This window comes from Sorghum bicolor, chromosome 3, assembly GCF_000003195.3.
Source record: "Sorghum bicolor cultivar BTx623 chromosome 3, Sorghum_bicolor_NCBIv3, whole genome shotgun sequence".
In the NCBI taxonomy this organism is placed as follows: Eukaryota; Viridiplantae; Streptophyta; class Magnoliopsida; order Poales; family Poaceae; genus Sorghum; species Sorghum bicolor.
In genome coordinates this window covers 66,035,683-66,056,200 of record NC_012872.2, presented here as the reverse complement: position 1 = coordinate 66,056,200, position 20,518 = coordinate 66,035,683, and the positions used below count along the sequence as shown (strand labels likewise).

The following is a 20,518-nucleotide window of genomic DNA, read 5'->3' as shown; positions in this document are numbered from 1 at the left end:
TATATATATGCGATGTTTATGTGGTATATATTTAGTGTTCTATGTTGTGTTATGTCATGTTTATTGATGTTCTATGATATTTCTTATGGTGTTCACTTACTATACATATAATCTATAATAGATGTGATGTTCTATAATATATTTAATGATGTTCTATGATGTATTTAGTGATGTTAATGTTCTATAAAAATATTTACGATATTTGAAAAGTAACCCTTTGACATTATTTGAATTTTTTTCTTCATTTTGTGTTTTTATTTTTTTTCTTATGCTTTTTACTCTAGATTTTATTATTATTTTTTATCTATGTCATGTATTTATGTATTTTTATGTATATTATAATATCAGTTTCATAAACCTAAACAAAATACTATTCTTCTAAATCGATAACATTTTTTTACAAAGACAGAACATTGTCTGTTGAACCTAGAATGTTGTCTCGACTTAATAAAAGAAAATATTTTATCTTTATAAGTTAAATATTTATTAATAAAATTTTATCTAAATATATCCATGTGTGATCTTGTTTTGAAGGATTTGTTATAAGAAATTTAATGGTGCAATCGGAATTTAATTTATATCTTTGGTTTATGAGTTATGACTTTTTTTAATTTGCTAAAACAATTTTGCATGCATGGGTGAGTGGGGCCTGGGTTGATGAGATAGCCTATCATAACATAGTAAAAGGGAAGTTGTGGCTTCACCATAGATGTGGTAGATGGGTCCTCTCCATAATTTTTAGTTGTAGAGATTGGAGCAAGATAAATATAATTTTAATTTTACACTAAAAAGCATAGGGAAGCATCTCCAACAAAAAAAGTGTACTAAAATTTGTGATATTTTTTGTTTACTGCATGGATTTACATATGTGGAGTTGAACAAAATTCGATTTATAATTTTTTAGATTTTTCTATGAATTACTATGCATTTATCAATTTTCAGCCGATTTAAAGAATAAAAGAAAAGTAAATTGGAGATTTTATATTGGGAACCCTAGAAAAATTGTTATTCTTTTTTTCTCTTTTTCACCGTACCAATTCCGGATGGGCTGATTGTGCCGACCGACGGCAGAGGCGATCGACGACGGGAGCGGACAGAAACGATTTTGTATTGGGAGTCCTAGAAAATTTTTTATTTTCTTTTTGCTCTTATACAAACGTTGGACGGAGGAGGCGACCGATTCCGCAAACCGAACGCGGATAGGAGCAGAAAAATATTGGGCAAACTGAAATTTTGACTTTTTATAAATAGGTATAGAAAAGATTTATTTCGTAAATTATAAACAAATTATATAATTAGTTTTTTATCTATATTTAATATTTTATGCATAGGTTTAAAGATTTGATGTGACGGCTTGAAAATTTTTGTAAAGTAAACAAGGCCTTAACCGGACAGCAGCAGCCTGCCGATCCTAATTCTTTTTCGTGGGCCTGGCCCCTCGCGCGCGGCCCAGGTTCCGTCCGTAGGTGAATTTTTCTTTTTCTTTTTCTTTTCTATATCCTTTTTTCTTTTCATTTTTCTTTCCTCAGGCAAAAGCTGTATTGATTCGATAATTCATGAGCTACTAATTAAATTGCATTCTCTATTACAATGACTAATAGATATATAAGTGAAATCCAACCAAAGCTGGCAGCATTCATCGTAGATAGGTGCTGCCGCTGTGGCCGAGAAGCCTCCTCCATTCATCGTGTTAACAACTTCCAAGAAATCAACCTGAATTTGCACTCAGTTCCTTAGGTGAGTTTATTCATTTTCTACTATTTCTTTACTTTTTACGGGGAGGCGTCGTGGGCTAGGTGGGATGGGATGAGACCTTTTCCACAATTTGTGCCGTGGGTGTGAGTCGTGCGACAAGAAAGTCACATATGAAGGGAGGTTTAACCAAGACAAAAAAAAAAGTTAGAGCAATAACACACTTGATTCCTTTACATACATAGTGGAGATATATGCTCCACAGACAAGAGGGAGACTCCGCGTACTCTACTGGAGAGATCCGCCACAAGCATAGCCGTTACGTGCATGATACGTGCAAAAAAAAAAAAAGGCCGGACTTGCAAAGTGTCAACCCGATTTGAGACGAGATGTGACACACGACACGTGACGTAGGAGCACAAAACAATCGTGTCACGTAAACCACCAAAGTGATCTCCCGAGAGATCCATCACATTCTATACACAAAAAGAACGTCGCGAAACTCCAGCATTGAGGTATTCCGTGCGTAAACAGCGCACGGACACATATTCGTCATGGACAAGCTCACGATCACGAGCATACTTGCACCGTTCACGGGTCCACAGTGCACATACAAACCACAAATTGAGACGCAAAAGGGTTTTGTGTCTGGCCACGGCGCCACATGGCTGCGCTCCACAGGGGACCGCCTCCCCTGCTCACCTACCCACCCGGCGGCCGCTCTCGTCCCACTGGTCCACGCACGGCTCGGCTTGGCTCCACCAGGTGTCTATCAGCCGTGGAATGAAGTCCGTTGGACACTTGGACTCGTGCAAAATGCCTGTCTTGGTTTGCATTGCATCACCAAACACCGCATGCTCACGTCTCGTCTCGAATACTCGAATGATGCAACGCTGATCTCATCCGATCCAACGGACTCCGGACAGAAAACCTCTTGGTTTGGCAGAAAAGCCATGACTAAAAACATTATTCGTTAATTTATAGCGAGAGAAAAATATTGCTAAATGATTAGCACATTCGACAGACAAGCTCAAGCGAACAGACTCAGTAATTATGTTGAGCTTGCACTAGCTACGAAGTTGATGTCCAATCTTTTATGGAGTAGTAGAGGATGGGGTGGCAAACTGGCAATGTTGTGTTTTCTTTCTCTATAGAACACATCCGTTCTTACTTTGCACTGGGAGGTGCCAGAAACGGCATGCAGCCTAGTTGGCTGGTCCCGTTAGAGCGTCTCCAATGAGATTGACGACTTCACTAGCTTAGTTGGAGGAGAGAGAGAGAGAGTAATTAAAAGAAATACTCCTATTATCTTACCTCTTCAATCCCACCGGTGAAGCAGTATTTATAAATCTCGCGCCCCTCTCATATAGTCCCGATTGATGTCAAATCGTCTTGAGAGAACCTCTCTTCTCTTTTACATGTCCAAGTCAGCTGGCGACGTAGGTAACCATTAAGGCCGCTCTTATGTCCAACTAGTTTTTTTTTATTTTCATATACAATCTATGTTTCTATTCTTATAGTTTTACTAGTCACACACTTAACTAAAAGAGTATATAAAATCTGATATATATCCTAAAAGCCTATATATATCAAGTAAATCAAACAATATTATAAAAGATGGACAATAGGATACAAAACAGCCTCTGGAAAAAAGGGTGGATCAAAGACTAAATTGGTTGTTATCTTTCTTGGATTGTCCACTAGTTGTCGAAGACTAAAAATCACACTGAAAACGATCACTACTTGTAAAAAAAGGGGATGCAAACACCCTCGCACCATCACACTTATCTTTCCTGAACTGGGACCTGTTACGTGCCATAAGGTTAGGTACATCTTTGAACTCTTGAACTTAACCTTGGCTTGGATCATGACTTCCCATCACATGTAGATTGAACATGAGGGTTTTGTTCATTTATATGTTCCATGTACTCCCTTCATCTCACAAAGAATGTAATTTTCACTTGTCGACAAGTGAAATAATATTAATTTTAACCAAACATATATAAGAAAATATTTATAGTGCATCATTTGTGTCATTAGATGTGTTGTTGAATACAATTTTATAAGAAACTTATTTGGAGATACAAATGTTAGTAATATTTTTTTAATATAAAACTAGTTAAATTCAAGAAAGTTTGGCTAGCAAGCATCTTATAGTGATATCTTTTTAAGGACAAAGAGAGTGATGGTTAATGGGTTAAAAGGAAGCTAAAAATAGCAACCACAAAAAAATAGCAACCACTCCACCAGGCACATGGAATTTGGAGGCGAGTCAAAATCAAGCTCTCACCCACCACCCACCAATAACATTTTCTTCTACTATACCAGTCAATTCTCACACCCTCAAAACCATAGAGGCCACAGCCATAAACCACACCGACCCTTCAAGTCGTGAGGCCCAACCAACCAACAAAGAGCACCGTGTTGTCCCAAAAAAAAAAAAAAAGAGCACCGGCACTCACTGCCGTCGAGGCCCAACCGTGGACTCACCAGTCACCAACGCCGGCACCCGGCATCCCACTCCCACAGTCCCACTCCCACCAAACCCTCTCTGGCTCTACAGTCCTCCACTACGGCCCTACGCCCCTACTACCTACCACATCGCCGTCAACTTTAACGCCAACTCCCCATTACCGCCGGTTCTCTATATATGCGCACGTACATGTCCGTTGGGCTCTCCAGGAAGGCAGGAACAACCGCCCACTTTTTCATCGGTTCCGGGGGAAGACCAAAGATCACACACACACACAAAAACCAGTGAGCCCGCCCTCCATCTCCGCCCCCGTCGCCATGGACCTTCTCTTCGTGGAGAAGCTCCTGGTCGGCCTCTTCGCGTCCGTCGTGGTCGCCATCGCGGTGTCCAAGATGCGTGGCCGCAAGCTCCGGCTGCCTCCCGGCCCCGTCCCCGTGCCCATCTTCGGCAACTGGCTGCAGGTCGGCGACGACCTCAACCACCGCAACCTGGCCGCGCTGGCCCGAAAATTCGGCGACATCTTCCTCCTCCGGATGGGGCAGCGCAACCTGGTGGTGGTGTCCTCGCCGCCGCTGGCGCGGGAGGTGCTCCACACGCAGGGCGTGGAGTTCGGCTCCCGCACCCGCAACGTGGTGTTCGACATCTTCACGGGGGAAGGGCAGGACATGGTGTTCACCGTGTACGGCGACCACTGGCGCAAGATGCGGCGCATCATGACCGTGCCTTTCTTCACCAACAAGGTGGTGCAGCAGTACCGGCACGGCTGGGAGGCCGAGGCGGCCGCCGTCGTCGACGACGTGCGCGCCGACCCGGCGGCGGCCACCGAGGGCGTCGTGCTCCGCCGCCGCCTGCAGCTCATGATGTACAACAACATGTACCGCATCATGTTCGACCGGCGCTTCGAGAGCATGGACGACCCGCTCTTCCTCCGCCTCAGGGCGCTCAACGGCGAGCGCAGCCGCCTCGCGCAGAGCTTCGAGTACAACTACGGCGACTTCATCCCCATCCTCCGCCCCTTCCTCCGCGGCTACCTCAGGATCTGCAAGGAGGTCAAGGAGACACGCCTCAAGCTCTTCAAGGACTTCTTCCTCGAGGAGAGGAAGTGAGTTGCTCCGATCCTTTTAATCATCTTCAATTATTACATTTGTTTCGTTTGCTTTTCTTTTGTCGGGCAACCATGCCTGTACGAGCCTGATGTGCTCACATGGTGGTTGTCCATGTCGTTGCGTGTTTCTGCAGGAAGCTGGCGAGCACCAAGGCCGTCGACAGCAACGGGCTCAAGTGCGCCATTGATCACATCCTGGAGGCACAGCAGAAGGGTGAGATAAACGAGGACAATGTGCTCTACATCGTCGAGAACATTAACGTTGCAGGTACATACATGATACATACAGACTTAAGTTAACCTCGCTTCAGGTTTAGTATAACAAAGATTATATTGTCGCTGAAATTTAGTACGTAGCCTGCAAGTTTCTGTCATATGTACTTCCTAGACGCAGCGATGGCGCCGTGTGAGGCCCAGAAAGCTTAAGTTTTGTCTACCTGACAGTCCGCCAGTCAAACACGTGATGCTACTTCTAATATAAATTATGCATTAAACAGATGACATTTCAATTTCTAAATAAACATACTGGTCAACGTAAAGTATATTAACGCACGACCTAAATGCTCTGTTTTTACTCTGCAGCGATCGAGACAACACTGTGGTCGATCGAGTGGGCGATCGCGGAGCTGGTGAACCACCCGGAGATCCAGCAGAAGCTGCGGCAGGAGCTGGACACGGTGCTGGCGCCAGGCCAGCAGATCACGGAGCCGGACACGCACAACCTCCCCTACCTGCAGGCGGTGATCAAGGAGACGCTGCGGCTGCGGATGGCCATCCCGCTGCTGGTGCCGCACATGAACCTCCACGACGCCAAGCTCGGCGGCTACGACATCCCCGCCGAGAGCAAGATCCTCGTCAACGCCTGGTACCTCGCCAACAACCCCGAGAGCTGGAAGCGGCCCGAGGAGTTCCGGCCCGAGCGCTTCCTGGAGGAGGAGAAGCACGTGGAGGCCAACGGCAACGACTTCAGGTACCTGCCCTTCGGCGTCGGCCGCAGGAGCTGCCCCGGCATCATCCTCGCGCTGCCCATCCTCGGCATCACCATCGGCCGCCTCGTCCAGAACTTCGAGCTGCTACCGCCGCCCGGGCAGGACAAGCTCGACACCACCGAGAAGGGAGGCCAGTTCAGTCTCCACATCTTGAAGCATTCCAACATCGTGTGCAAGCCAAGAACGTTCTAATTAGAGCAGCACACACGATCCATTGCATTTTCATGTACTATATACTCCTTTTTATTATGTTCTTCGGGCTTAATTAAGTATTGTTACCTATCCTATGTAGCCAGTAGGAGTACTAGAAAAAAAAACTCTGGATAAGGATAATAATGTTATTTGCAACAGAGGGGATGGAAGGGGAAATCTGATAATTATTCAGTGAAACGTTCAGTTCGTGAAAACGGGCTCGCAAAGTTAATTTATCCCGCGCGCTTCGTCTAATAACGATCATTTATCTGCTGCAAGCCTGCAACAGAGTTCTACCAGAAACGATGCAGTTTGTTGTCGCACACTCAATGACTTTCTGAACTTCCTCCTGCAGGATATTACGACTATAACCTGTACAAAGGAGAGTGGTATTATTGCGGTTTTCTTTCGATTCAAGCAAAGCAATAGTTGGCACAGACCAAAACAGTAGTGAATTAGTGATGTTCAGTCCCTCCTAACCTGAACCATCTGTCTGTTTTTGTACCTGAATGCGTTGTCTCTTGTGTTCCTCTGGTGTTCATTGTTTCTTTTGATTAAATAAAAGATTAAATTTGCACACCTACAAAACTTCAAATGCTTGAAAACGGAGCATATATTTTATCTAAAGAGAGGTGGGTTAGGACTTATGCACGTCAAGATATATTTGGATATGCTCTAGATATATCTAGTGCGTCTATTATAATTCTACCACTCAAAATAAGCATACAAACTAGTACCAATCCTAGCAGCTGTACATGGCGCATAATCAGAAGTAGAGTACAACATTGCAAATTGCAATAAATAAAATGTGGTAGGTTGAAATATCAACAACATAGGTTTTCGAAAATTAAAGATTAACAACATAGTGCAAAACCCCTGAATGCATCTAGGTTTCGATTTTGGTTTTGGGGTTTCATAAATAAACACAAGTGCTTGTGACTAATGTGTGTTTTGCAATGGTTATATCCACATTAAGATAGTTACTTGTCGGCCACATGGTTTTCTTGGCCGCGATAATGTTATAGATGGACGACTAGAGTGTTGACCATGTATCGTAACAGAGTACATCTAAGGATGCAAACCTAGGTCCTTGGCCAAAAAAACACTTTATATAGTCATGGCTCAAGTTAGAGTTAGGTTATCCTTTGATTAGTCTGCAGGGTCACCATCCTTTGATTTGTGAGACCCCAACATGCGAGTTTAATCTTATTTGGAATATCTTAGATTGCATACTTTCATGTTATTGATTCACAATACAAAATAGCCTTTGTGGCAAAGTCATCTGGGTTGTGCCAAAGTTATAAGTAGAGGAGACGTGGTGTCACGATTGTTGGGTTTGAGTCTTTGTGTTATGAAACCACATTGTGTGTGTCCACTCCCCACTAACTGAGAGTTAACCCTTCACTCTTGGACACCCCCATTTCCATCAAGTGGTAATCAGAGCTTTTGGTTGTTACTGTTAGGTTCATCCTATATATGTGCCTTCCATAGCTTGTTTGGAACTACTCTTTCACCTCAGCTATCAGACGCATATAGAGGAATTTGCGAAGTGTGTGTGCGCCATCTAGATCTACATTGTCAAATTTGTGAGAGAGTGCTTTGTGTGCATTCGGTATTCTTAGCTTTATTTTAATCAAGGTACTGTTGAAGACATGCTATTCTTAGTGTTTGCTAGCACCTACATGCCTTGGTCGAGGACTAGGTGACCTTTTCAAAGGAGTTTCTTGTTGTGAGGCTCATAATGATGTATATGGTTTGAAACTCATCGTTCCATAATAAAAAATGGGTATTTACTAGTGGTGACTTGGGACTTTGTAATTCAAGAGGGCTAAATTGAGTCCTTTTGACTTTATTCGGTGCTCCAATGTAAACTATGAAGGTGTAATAACAACCTAATACTAGAAAATAAAAAAAATGGGTTGTCACTTTATCTCTTTTACGTTTTCGTATTACTTTCATGTCTTAAGCTCACACTTTGTTTCTTGTGGTGTGCAAGTTCTTTGTGTAACTACCGTTCGCTTGTCTTTTCAACCGTACTTTTCTGTCAGTCAACCGTGTTTTCTCCCACGATGAATCAACGAACAGTATTTTCAGCCGCAGCTTTTCAGACCAGCGAACAAAGTCGGCTAAAGTTGTTACTTTGATTTTTAGCATAACCTACCCCATTCTTGGTAAGGGATCCCTCCATGGTATCCAAGGAATAAATGTGATGTCATTGCGTCAAGACATAAATGCTATTGTTTTGGTCAACAAACCATATGCTCTTGATCTACCTATGCATAGAAATGGACCTTGATCATGTCGAATGAGGGCACTTCTTATAGTGAAAATTCTTAGAATCACTCCACACTAAAGTTGAAAAAGGTCAGCAAAGTATGGTTGTAAAAGGCTCAAGGTGTCAGCAAGATATAAAGGCATGATGCGCCAACAACATCACGTAGAGATCAAGGACATCACTTCTTGCACTATGCTCCTCAAATTACTATGCCAGGGCCAATCACTAGATATCAATCACAACAATTTACATTCAGTTAGCTAAGTTTTTTTGTTAGCCCAAATATTTAGAAAAGATAAAATTTACATAATTATATAGTGTATACCGTACTTTACAGTTCTGCCTATATCCTGAGATAAATGCTAGCTATAATACTACTTCACGCTGAAACAAGCAAGACAATTTTCAACGTGTTTTACAAGCTAGAACCAACATGATTTATTTGGTTCGGATTTGGCCCATTTCAATGACTTACACTAACACTATGTTATGTATTGACCTCTCATTCTCATACTTTCTTTGCTAGTGTGACGAAATTAGAGTGTCCAACATACTTTTTATGCCTATATAAAAATTTGTTTGACAATATTTGTATCTGTCTTAATCCACATCTGCTTCGGCATGATCGCAAAGGTGGACATGCATGATCGCAAAGGTGGACATGCATGTCCACAATCTTTTCTCACATGCATGAAGCATTAAATATAAACGAAAATAAAAACTAATTGCACAGTTTAACTGTAAATCGCGAGACGAATTTTTTGATTCTAGTTAGTCTATGATTGGACAATATTTGTCACAAGCAAACGAAAATGCTACATTAGCAAAATCTAAAAAATTTTTGTATCTAAACAAGGCCTTACTTTTCAAAATACAAATGCCTCAGAACTAGCTCACACGTGCATGTTCATTGCAAACCATACAATTTGTTGTGTCAAAAACTCAAAATAGTCGCATATCTCGTCGCAATTAGCTAGAATGAGTTGTGTGCCTGCGCTCCTGCGTTGTCTGTCCAGCTGCTGATTCTCCCACGAGTCTAATCATAGGCCAGGGGTAAAAGCGAAAATATTTCTGTGCTCTCTTCCAGGTGGGCCCCTTTCTCTCCCCCCTTCTTCCCCTTCTCCCCTCACCCTTTCTCCCTCGACGATACACTTCTCCGCCGCCCCGGATCTACCTCGCCGCGTCGGCGCGCAGCTCACCCACCGAAGCGAGGAGGCAATCGAGGCGGACAAAGCGCTGCACCAAATTCGACGGGGGATCGAGCACCGGAGGCGTAGTGCAAAATGTTCAAGTTCCTCAAGGAGGTGGTCGCGGGATCCGGATCGGGCCTCAAGGACTTCCCCTACACCATCGGTGAGCCCTACGCATCAGCCTGGGGCTCATGGACACACCACCGCGGTACCTCCAAGGTACTCTTCCGCAGCGTTCCACCCCTTCCCACCCGATCGATCAGTCCTCCTTAGATGTGTCGTTGTTTTGCTTCGTCGACTGGTACGGTTCGGTAGAACTGGTTCCGCTGGTCGAATTCGTGGAGGAACGAACTGTGCACGCTATGCTTCGCGTGTACTTTGCTGTGCGGTTCATGTGCTATGTGGTTTTCATACGCTCTTGATTTTGTGGGTGTGCGCTCTGTAGCATTTTGAGCACTCGAGTGCTATTTTAGGGGCAGGTGTGACTATGTTGGACTATTTGCAAGCTTTAGTAGCCCTTCAGAAGCATAATTTCTGGATTCGTTGTAGACTTGATTCGAGGCTAGTCTGGTTAAGCCAATGAAGGGTATTTGGTTGTACTTTAGATTTTGTGTGATATACGTAGCTGTGTGCAGTTATTTAAACTTCGATCTGCTTGTTTGACTATGGAGCTCATTTACAGTGCCATGCCATCCAACTTGGTGAGGGTCAAAGGATATTGAGGATGTTACTGCTGCTAGCTCTTATGTTGCATTCACCGTACCATCTTCATCTGCTTGTTTGACTGTGCACACATCTTATCTCACTATTACATCACAGCACCTGTAGGCTGAGAAGACAATAAAATCAAATAAACGCAAAACCTTGGATGACATGCAAAACTAGTAATTCCTACTATATTGTCAAATACACAGAAGTTTAGAGAACATGGGTCGCATTACCACCCAGGTTTTTGTCACTGTGATATTGCGCACTGTTAATGGAGTTTTATTATTCATCCTAGGTTTACTGTTAATACTGTTTTTTCATATGCAATTTTGATTTCTTAAGCAGTCTATCCTTTTTCCCACCAAATGATTATTTTGTCTGAATTTTTAGATTTGTATGCCATTTCCAACATTGTTTGTTGTATTGTCTTCTCCAGGATGATGGGTCGCCTGTGTCAATTTTTTCTCTGTCAGGGAGCAACCCTCAGGACAGACACATGGTTGCTGGTCGCAATGGTGTTAAGAGATTACGAACAGTAAGCTAATAACTTCAGTCAGTGGGTGTCTGATTACCGATATTCAATAGTGCTGTACCTTTTATACTTGAGGAGCAGTATGTGGTGGCGAAATGTCAAGTCTTCGAAAAAGAATGATGGCAACATAACTTTCTTTCAGAAAATCTAGACATCATAAAAATATATAGGCCAAATGAGAAGGCAAAATGCCAAAAAAGAAGGAAATGTTTTGTTTGGCGATATTTCAGCATTCAACATTATGTTCCTCTATGTGCTCTTCCATCCACAACACTACTGAATTGTTTCTGTTATATCTTACTTTCACCAGAAGTAGCATTTTCTACAATACACATGTTTCTTTTTTTTTGGGAAGGGGGGGGGGGGGGGGTTAACTTGACCTTTTGTTTCCTCAATATATGCTAAGTCAGTGCAGTGCTGCTTTGGTTACTGCAGGTGCGACATCCAAATATCTTATCCTTTTTACACAGTACTGAAGCAGAAGTTGCGGATGGACCTGCCATGAAACACACAATTTATATTGTAACAGAGCCTGTTATGCCACTTTCTGAAAAGCTCAAGGAACTGAATCTTGGTGGTACACAGAGGTACCATGGGCTTCTTGTAGTTGTGTTTATCAAAATGTTCTTTTCAGAAAGAAAAATTCTGCAGTTTCCAGCATTTTTTTCAGTAGGTTTTAATTCAGTTCTGTTAATGTTTCCTTTTTTTGGAACATAGAACTACTTTATCATTATGGTTAATGGTGCAGAGATGAGTACTTTGCATGGGGGCTTCACCAGATATCCAAAGCCGTGAGCTTTCTCAATAATGACTGCAAACTTGTAAGTTCCTGCATCAAGTTGAAGTTTGGAACGTAATATGCAATCTGGCTCGTTTTATTCTCTCCTTAGATGCAAGATAAAACATTACATTTTGTTGCTTTGTGCCATTTCCATGTAGATTTGCATTGATTTGTTGTGATAATCCCTTCTTGCTTGTAACAATTGTTTTATTTAATTATAGATGATGAAGCGATCTTATGAAGCATGTGGTTGTGAATTTGTGTATGCTGCTTACAGCAGTTGTTCTTAAAATAGGTTAGGTTATTTGTTGTATCGACCTAGAACATTTCCATGTTTTGATTATTGATGTGGTCATGTGGGTGCCTTGTACATATGTTACTGGATCATATAGTCATTTAAATCAAAACAGTGGGGGTCTTAACACATAATTAGAAATCACAAATGCTGTAAATGATTTGATTGTTAAATGACCTGTTTCATCACTTGACCAATATAGGTTCATGGGAATGTATGCTTGGCCAGTGTTGTTGTTACACAAACCCTGGATTGGAAGCTTCATGCTTTTGACGTTCTGTCAGAATTTGATGCTAACAACGAAGCCTCTGGTAGCCCCATGTTGGTAAGGACTTGATCCACACCTTTATTTATATTAATATTAGTACTCAAAGTCAAACAGTGCTCCTACAAAATGTATTTGAAACTTGTTTTATTTCGACACCTGTTGTGTTAAGGTCAACTTTAACCAAAAAAGTTAGAAGGGTTTAATTCATATTAGTACCATGGAAATCGAGGGAAAGAGATGGACTATATAATTTCATTCCTTGATAAATAAAGTAATAAAATATTTACTTTATCTGATGTGTTTTTCTTTTTGCAGCAATTTGAATGGTTAGTTGGAACACAGTACAAGCCAATGGAGCTGTCAAAGTCAGATTGGGCTTCAATTAGAAAATCACCTCCATGGGCCATTGATTCTTGGGGACTGGGTGAGCATAAATAACTCTTAATGGTTCCTCCTCATGTATGGCATGCTTGTTATGGTTGTGCTTACAATTTTTTTGGTTGCTATATATGGGAGAAGTTGTGTTCTAGTGGTTAAATAATAGTACTGAGCTTTTGCATTCTACATAAATGTCATGAGGGGCTAAATAAAAATGTCAAAATCAAAATACAAATTGATAAACTGATGCCATTTGAACTTGTCTGTTGTTTGCTTTCGGTGGTCTTCATCATTGGTTGTTATTTCCTGAAAGCTGAAACAATGAGAACATGACACTCATTGCAGGTTGTTTAATTTATGAACTCTTTTCTGGTGCAAAGCTGGCTAGAACAGAGGACCTTCGAAATACTGCTTCAATCCCAAAGGTTAGCTCACATGATTTCACCTCGTCACTTATTTCGCACCGTGCAATTACCTTTATTGGTTTTGGAGATACCCACTGTTCTAACTGCAGAAGTTTGTATGCATTTGTGCCTTTTTGGTTATTGACTATTTTCTACCCTGTAGTCTCTACTTCCAGATTACCAGAGGCTCTTGAATTCCACACCTTCTCGTAGACTAAATCCTTCAAAACTTATTGACAACAGCGGTAAGCCCAACATATTTTGCATGTCGTTCAGCCAACTTTTGGGGTGACATTTTATCTAGTTATAATACATTCTTCAGTGCTTAGTCTTACCACAATTATTGTCCTCGATGTGGGAACTGCATTTGTTCAAAAAGCTGAAATGGTGTCTTTGGCTCTCTGTTTTCAGAGTTTTTCCAGAATAAGTTAGTAGAGACCATCCAGTTCATGGAAATTCTTAATTTGAAAGACACATTTGAGAAAGACAGCTTTTTCCGGAAACTCCCCAATATAGCTGAACAGCTTCCCCGTGAGATAGTCCTGAAAAAGGTACTTCCAAAGTCTCAAGTAGAACCCTCCATTCATCCATTCATGATTATTCTCTACCTTTGTTTATTTGTTTCAAACCAGCCAGGTGACCTTATGTGTATACTTATTGTTTGGGTTACTTTGTGCACAGCTGCTCCCTGTATTGGCTTCTTCTCTTGAGTTTGGTTCAGCTGCCGCTCCAGCCTTAACTGTTTTGTTAAAGATGGGTTCCTGGCTTCCTGCTGACCAATTTAGTATCAAGGTGACCTTTTTCTCTACTTATTATTATTAACACTGCTTATGAATTATCAAGTAGTCTGATTAGTAGAGAATGCTGGCTCTTTCCAGGTCTTGCCAACTATTGTCAAGCTTTTTGCCTCCAATGACCGAGCTATCCGAGCATGTCTTTTGCATCACATAGATCAGTTTGGGGAATCGATGTCAGCTCAAACTGTTGATGAACAAGTATGTGATATACTTTATTGACAATCGGACATCTGTATTTATTCCATAAAATTGTCTGCATAAATTTATCTATCTAATGATCTAATGTTCCTTTTTAGGTTTTTCCTCATGTAGCCACTGGCTTCTCCGATACTGATGGTACTATTCGTGAACTGACATTGAAGTCAATGCTCGTATTGGCACCAAAAGTGAGTTGCTTCTATCCTCCTGTTGGGTATGGGTCTATCAGTGAGATGTAGTATAAACTGACTGGACCTTAGTTATGAAAAAGTATAACTGTTTTGTCAAATTTTCTAAATTCGTTATTTTCTTGGTTGTGATTTGTACTCCAAAGAAACAAAATATATATGTATTAATTTGGTTACCAATATTGTCTTGTGTCCAGTCTTATTCTGTAAATGTGTTTTTTCGAAGGTTAATATTATGCAGGGTTAGGGGTGAATTCCTATAATCAATTTGGTTGTATGAACTCATATCCTTGCCTTTAGATGCAGGAGCATGCACATAACACACCACAATTTACCATGACATGCTTTAATGGAATACTTCTAGGATTTTAGATCCTCATGCACTGATTTTTGTTTTCTGCCCAAAACTATATTACCTGATGACTGATTGCCTGATCTGTTACTGCAGTTATCTCAGCGTACAATCTCAGGATCTCTCTTGAAATATCTCTCTAAGCTACAGGTGCAGTTCACTTTTGGATTTGAAAAGGTTTGTACTGCAGTTATGGTAGACGCTGCTTTCTTTGACAGGTGGACGAAGAACCTGGAATCAGGACGAACACTACAATTCTTCTTGGCAATATTGCAAGCTATATGAATGATGGGGTCTGTCTCAAAGATACAACTATTGTGTTATTTGTATTCCTTGTTGATTATCCTTTTACATGTTATGTTCTAATTAGACATGCTGAACATGTTGTGTTAGGGAATTTCATGGAAATTGGCTTTTAGAGATATTAGCAAACGTGTCAGTACGTTGCATTGGAACATACAACATCACCTGTTCCAATACATCTTGGAATTAGACTATGTACCATGGCTAGATGCGTGCTGTTCTAACTCATATGAGCACCGGTTGTGAGTTTGGGTCACGGACAGGACAATAAACCAATCAGGATTCTTATCTCTAATTCATCATCTACTACCGTTCTTAGTAAAACTGGCTATAACTATTATGCTTGGGGAAGTGGAGGGACGGACTGGGGGAGAGTAAAGGACGGAAATTTGGAGGAAGAAATTTTCTCCTTTTAATATTAGGTATATAGCCATAGATGTCAATCGTGTGTAGGGGAAAGTTTTGGAGTTTCTTATACTCTTGTTATCCATTTGTTTGAAATTTGCTTTAAACACAAAAAAGGGGTACAAATATGAACACATCATTTGTATAGGCTTCGGCTTCCATGTTCAGGGTTTTATGTTTCTGTTGAAGAGACACTTTTTTCACAGCTGACCTGACTGGTACACCTGGTTAAGGGTATTCAGCACTATCTATTGCTGCAGAAACATGATTACAGGACAAAAAAATATTATGAAAACTGCCTCTATGGATTAGCCCGTACATATGAAAATAGAACTGTATCCATATTAGCCTGGAGATGGATTTTATTTGCTAATTCACATAGTGTTTGCCTCTTTGCTGATAAGGCTTTGTTATCTGACGACAGACCAGGAAGAGAGTACTGATCAATGCATTCACAGTTCGTGCATTACGGGATACCTTCCCTCCGGCCAGAGCAGCTGGTACATACCTTTGCAAACGTGCTGTTTTAGTCTTGTTATAGATCTACAAGTATGTTTCAGTGAGCAAGTGAATGCTTTGTACCATACATGACATTTATTTACTCTTGCTTCATGGCAGGAATCATGGCACTGAGTGTCACTAGTTCATACTATGAAGTGACAGAGATTGCAACTCGCATCCTTCCTAACATTGTTGTCCTCACATTTGACCCAGACAGGTAATCTCAGTCTCTACTTTCTCCTTGTTAGCTGGTAATAACAGGCTTCATCCCTGTAAAACTTCTGGGGATCTGAAATAGATGATTGTGTGTAAGGTTTTATGGTGTTAGACCAGGCGCCCCATCTTGGGCACAGGGAAGGTGTTTTGGTGAAGATTGCACAAGTGTAGCCAGCGTATTTTTCACACATATATGTTAGACAGAACAAGGAAGGATAGGAGGCACTAGTCTATCTTGGGTCTTGGCTCATCACCAACTCAAGCCGAACAGGACTCTGATCACCAATCCCTCATACCCTGTGCTACTGAATACCTACTACTACCAGGTCATTGTGCAATGCCAACCCCTTCACTGGGCTGCTTCTGGCCAATGCATTCATTCCAATCTTTTGGCCTTGGATTATCCACACCATGTTGTAAAGTCCTCATCAACCAGCTGTGGTGTGAAGTCCTGTAAGCTGACATTAACGACCTTACCATACCTGCTGAGTGAGCACACAGCCTGTTGGCCATCCAGCACTGATTATGGATGACAAGCCAGATAAAGAATTTTGACTTTGGAGAAGGCCAAGTTTTCCAAATGCGCCGACAAGGCTCAGAGGTCACATGTCCAGTAAAGAAAGCCTTTTAGGTTTGGTTTGATATATGCATGCTAATCGCTAATAAATAGTAGCACTTGTTACATTCAAGTCGGTTTAGATTGTTGGTGTCAGCAAACTTGAGTGCATGGCACCATTCATTCCATGTCTGTATATGCATTTGTCCATCATAGTCTACTTTTTTCCCCTTTTTGTGGAGTGAGTTTTGGTTTTAACCTATTGTCATAACTGTGGGCGCACAATTCAGTAGCATGCAGCACAAAGATCAAATTGGAGAAATTGTTCGAGCACTAGATGCACAATTGCTAAAAGAAAAGTGCTTGATTCCATTCCACTTTGAATGCAACAATATCTTGCTAACATACTTTTCTGCACCATATTTTAGTGTTTTGGTTTTTATAGCAAATTTCTTTGATGTTTCTATTTCTATAGTGATGTCCGAACCAAGGCTTTTCAGGCTACCGATCAGTTCTTGCAAATAGCAAAGCAACACCATGAAAAGGTATGCATATCTAGTTTCCTACTTATGACCTATCCACTTTGCTGGATCACTTGAACCAACCAATATTTTGCTTTTAATGGTGTGCCACATGTATTTTCTTTTATGTTCTGAAGCACCGATTGTCTTACGACTTGAGTAAGGCAGAAGGTATAAATCACAGAATAATATTCCTCTGGACAATACCAAAATGAAAACACATACTCTAAAAGCAATTCACTGCAGTTGGTTCTGGATCCTACCGAAAAATAGAACTGGCAAGCATTCGTCAATGCTAGTTATTTGAACTTTGTTCATCTAGATTCAAGGGTTTTGGTACTTTTCATGGTTTAGATCATAGGTTAAAATGTTTTTAGAGCCTCTCCTTGGGATAAGGTCATCTACTGTATTTTTACTAATGTAAATTAGTAAATATTCTACTTTTCATTTCTGTACTGTTGATTTTGCTCTTCCTATGTTGTCTAATGTTTTAATTTTGTGTCCTGTAGCTTACTACAGGAGACAACAGGGTGGCTGAAAGTACGGGTGTTAAGTTAAAGCCTGGAAATGCAGGTTTACTTGGGTAAGCTATCTTACATCTTGGCTGCCAAAAGGAAATAAATATTGTTTATAATCGGGGCCTGTTTTAGTTCACTGCCACACTTTGCCACAGTTTGAGTCAATTGTTTGGTTCACTGCCACACTTTTGGCATGCCACAGCCCCACCCATCATAAACATGTTCTTGCCACACCTTGTGTAAGGTGTGGTGAGCAAATTGTTTGCCACACCTTAGGCAAAGTGTTGTGTGGTAGGGAACCAAACAGATCAAATCATTTACGCTTAATATTTCTTATTGAAAGCTTCGCCCAATGCATCATGGACTTCTGAGTATTAGTAATAAATTTACCTGCATTTGTGAAAGAGTTGGGAAAATATGCCAGTTTTAAGCAGTAACCACATACTGAATGATATGTTATTTTAGTCTTGTATTCTACTGTGTTGTTTATTCAAACTTGTCTGTATACAGGTGGGCCATGAGTTCTGTTACACAAAAGGGTAAACCTTCTGACCACGCCCCAATATCTACTGCAAATGCCAGTAATTCTCAAGCATCAACAACTTCGACTGCCGCTCCAGGTATTGGTAATTTAATTATCACAATTGCTTTCATCCATAACATCACTACCGTTCTCACATGCATAGAGGGATGAGGTTTAGATTTCTAAAAAAGAGGATTAATACAGTACTCCCGTCAATTCTTTTTTAATTGTTATGAATACTTTTGGTTTCTGGATGCATCTGACATCTAGCTTTTACAAGTTTGTATTGTGATTTACTAAATAATTTATACCTCTATGAAATAATTTCAATAGAAAAAATTGTTAATATGATTTTTCATATAAATCAAACTTTAGAGGTTTCACATATCAATGGTCAAAATTCAGAAATGTGTTAATACGATTTTTCATATAAATCAAAATTTAGAGGTTTCACAAACAAGAAAGAACAGAAAAACCATGACAAACAAGAACTGATAATGCCATGTGTTGTTATATATTTTGAATCCTAACCTTGTAGTATCCTGTTATTAGTACCTTCATGCCCCATTGCAACATCTATCCTAGTATTTTTTTTGGGACTATTTGAGTGTGAGCACCTGTAGTAGTTCTGTTCACTTTAAAAGATCTACAATTGAGTCTCAATTCGATTGCCAGACACTCAGGCTTCCACACTAGCGTATGCACCATCCACATCCAACTCCCTTGATCAAGCTGCACCAGCATCAGCAAGGTCTTCAGTAGATGGGTGGGGTGAGCTTGATGATGGTAATATCCATGAGGAGAATAGTAGTGATAAAGATGGATGGGATGATGTAGACCCGTTTGAGGACAAGCCATCCCCATCTCTTCTATCCAACATACAGGCTGCTCAGAAACGTCCAGTGGTACAACCAAAGCAAGCCGGTAAGTTGCTTTTGTCAAGTGTATTGTTTTGTTTCATGCAGTTGCATGGTCATATTTCATTACAATTGTACTATTGCAAACATCAAATTCGAAATTACCCACGTGTGAACTTCGCATAGGGTGATATTTCCATCTTTTACATCCTTGTGATTGTACCGAACTAGATTAATGAGATAACCATTTACTTTTGCCGGTTTTCTTCTCTTGATTTTCTCAAATGCAGTTGCAAACTCATCTAAATCCAACCCACTAAAGGCGCCAAAATCAGAAGACGATCCTCTATGGGGTCCTATAGCTGCTGCACCACCCAAAAGTGCAGTAAAATCTGCAGACATCAAGCCATCAACATCACATAATGATGAGGATGACCTCTGGGGTTCAATAGCGGCACCTCCTCCAAAATCATCTGGGAAGCCTTTGAAGCCAGCTGCAGCGAATAGTGACGACCTATGGGGTGCCATTGCAGCACCTCCACCAGCAACCAAAGCCAGACCCTTAGCCTCATCAGGTAGGGGCCGAGGAACAAAGCCAGCGCAGCCAAAACTTGGTGCTCAAAGAATAGGAAGAACATCCTCAACTGGAATGTGAGGGCTTACGATACCAAGTGTTGTACAAGAATGCAAAGTTTTCCTTTTTGCCCCCCTGAGTCTGTCCGGGAGGTCATTCTTTGTAAACTAGCAAAATGATTTATATATATGGACACGGTTTTGACCAATGTATTAGTATTATTTTACCATTGTGTATTAAAATAGGGCCTTGTTTAGTTAACCCTGAAAACCAAAAAGTTTTCAAGATTCCCCGTCACATCGAATCTTGTGACACATGCATGAAACATTAAATATAGACGAAAATAAAAACTAATTACACAGTTTAGCTGTAAATCACGAGACGAATCTTTTGATCCTAGTTGGTCCATAATTGGATAATATTTGTCACAAACAAACGAAATGCTACAGTACCGAAATTTTTTCACTTTTCGGAACTAAACAAGGCCTAGATCCAGAAGATTCTTTGTACATCACATCTACAGCCATCTTGAGTCCATATTATTAATATATTGCCCTGCCTTATTTTGGCTTGATTACTGTGGCACTTACTTTTTGCTAGCATGAAACTTGAGTGCCCTGCCTTATTTATCTACAGCCATCTTGAGTCCATATTATTAATATATTGCCCTGCCTTATTTTGGCTTGATTACCGTGGCATTTTTTGCTAGCATGAGACTTGAGTGCCC

General features: G+C 40.9%; 2 protein-coding genes across 2 annotated transcripts; both read left to right on the top strand.

Annotated features, from left to right (window-relative positions):
- Positions 4,133 to 6,683, top strand: LOC8085395 (trans-cinnamate 4-monooxygenase). Its single transcript, XM_002458638.2, has 3 exons — positions 4,133 to 5,267; positions 5,405 to 5,538; positions 5,853 to 6,683. The coding sequence occupies exons 1-3, from the start codon at positions 4,483 to 4,485 to the stop codon at positions 6,449 to 6,451; spliced, it is 1,518 nt and encodes a 505-aa protein (XP_002458683.1). The 5' UTR covers positions 4,133 to 4,482; the 3' UTR covers positions 6,452 to 6,683.
- On the top strand, positions 9,806 to 20,052 carry LOC8055815 (probable inactive serine/threonine-protein kinase scy1). The gene is made up of 21 exons (XM_002458637.2): positions 9,806 to 10,135; positions 11,061 to 11,159; positions 11,592 to 11,743; positions 11,905 to 11,977; positions 12,435 to 12,557; positions 12,816 to 12,924; positions 13,224 to 13,303; positions 13,446 to 13,527; positions 13,694 to 13,833; positions 13,964 to 14,074; positions 14,161 to 14,277; positions 14,376 to 14,465; positions 14,914 to 14,967; positions 15,036 to 15,110; positions 15,950 to 16,025; positions 16,144 to 16,243; positions 17,274 to 17,343; positions 17,829 to 17,902; positions 18,348 to 18,457; positions 19,036 to 19,284; positions 19,508 to 20,052. The coding sequence occupies exons 1-21, from the start codon at positions 10,010 to 10,012 to the stop codon at positions 19,870 to 19,872; spliced, it is 2,475 nt and encodes an 824-aa protein (XP_002458682.1). The 5' UTR covers positions 9,806 to 10,009; the 3' UTR covers positions 19,873 to 20,052.

Excerpts from the sequence above, each read along its gene's own strand:
- LOC8085395 (XM_002458638.2), top strand. The coding sequence starts at position 4,483 with ATGGACCTTCTCTTCGTGGAGAAGCTCCTGGTCGGCCTCTTCGCGTCC. Across the intron at positions 5,268-5,404 it reads TTCTTCCTCGAGGAGAGGAA|GAAGCTGGCGAGCACCAAGG; the intron begins GTGAGTTGCTCC and ends GTGTTTCTGCAG. Across the intron at positions 5,539-5,852 it reads CGAGAACATTAACGTTGCAG|CGATCGAGACAACACTGTGG; the intron begins GTACATACATGA and ends TTTACTCTGCAG.
- LOC8055815 (XM_002458637.2), top strand. The coding sequence starts at position 10,010 with ATGTTCAAGTTCCTCAAGGAGGTGGTCGCGGGATCCGGATCGGGCCTC. Across the intron at positions 10,136-11,060 it reads ACCACCGCGGTACCTCCAAG|GATGATGGGTCGCCTGTGTC; the intron begins GTACTCTTCCGC and ends TGTCTTCTCCAG. Across the intron at positions 16,244-17,273 it reads CTCACATTTGACCCAGACAG|TGATGTCCGAACCAAGGCTT; the intron begins GTAATCTCAGTC and ends CTATTTCTATAG.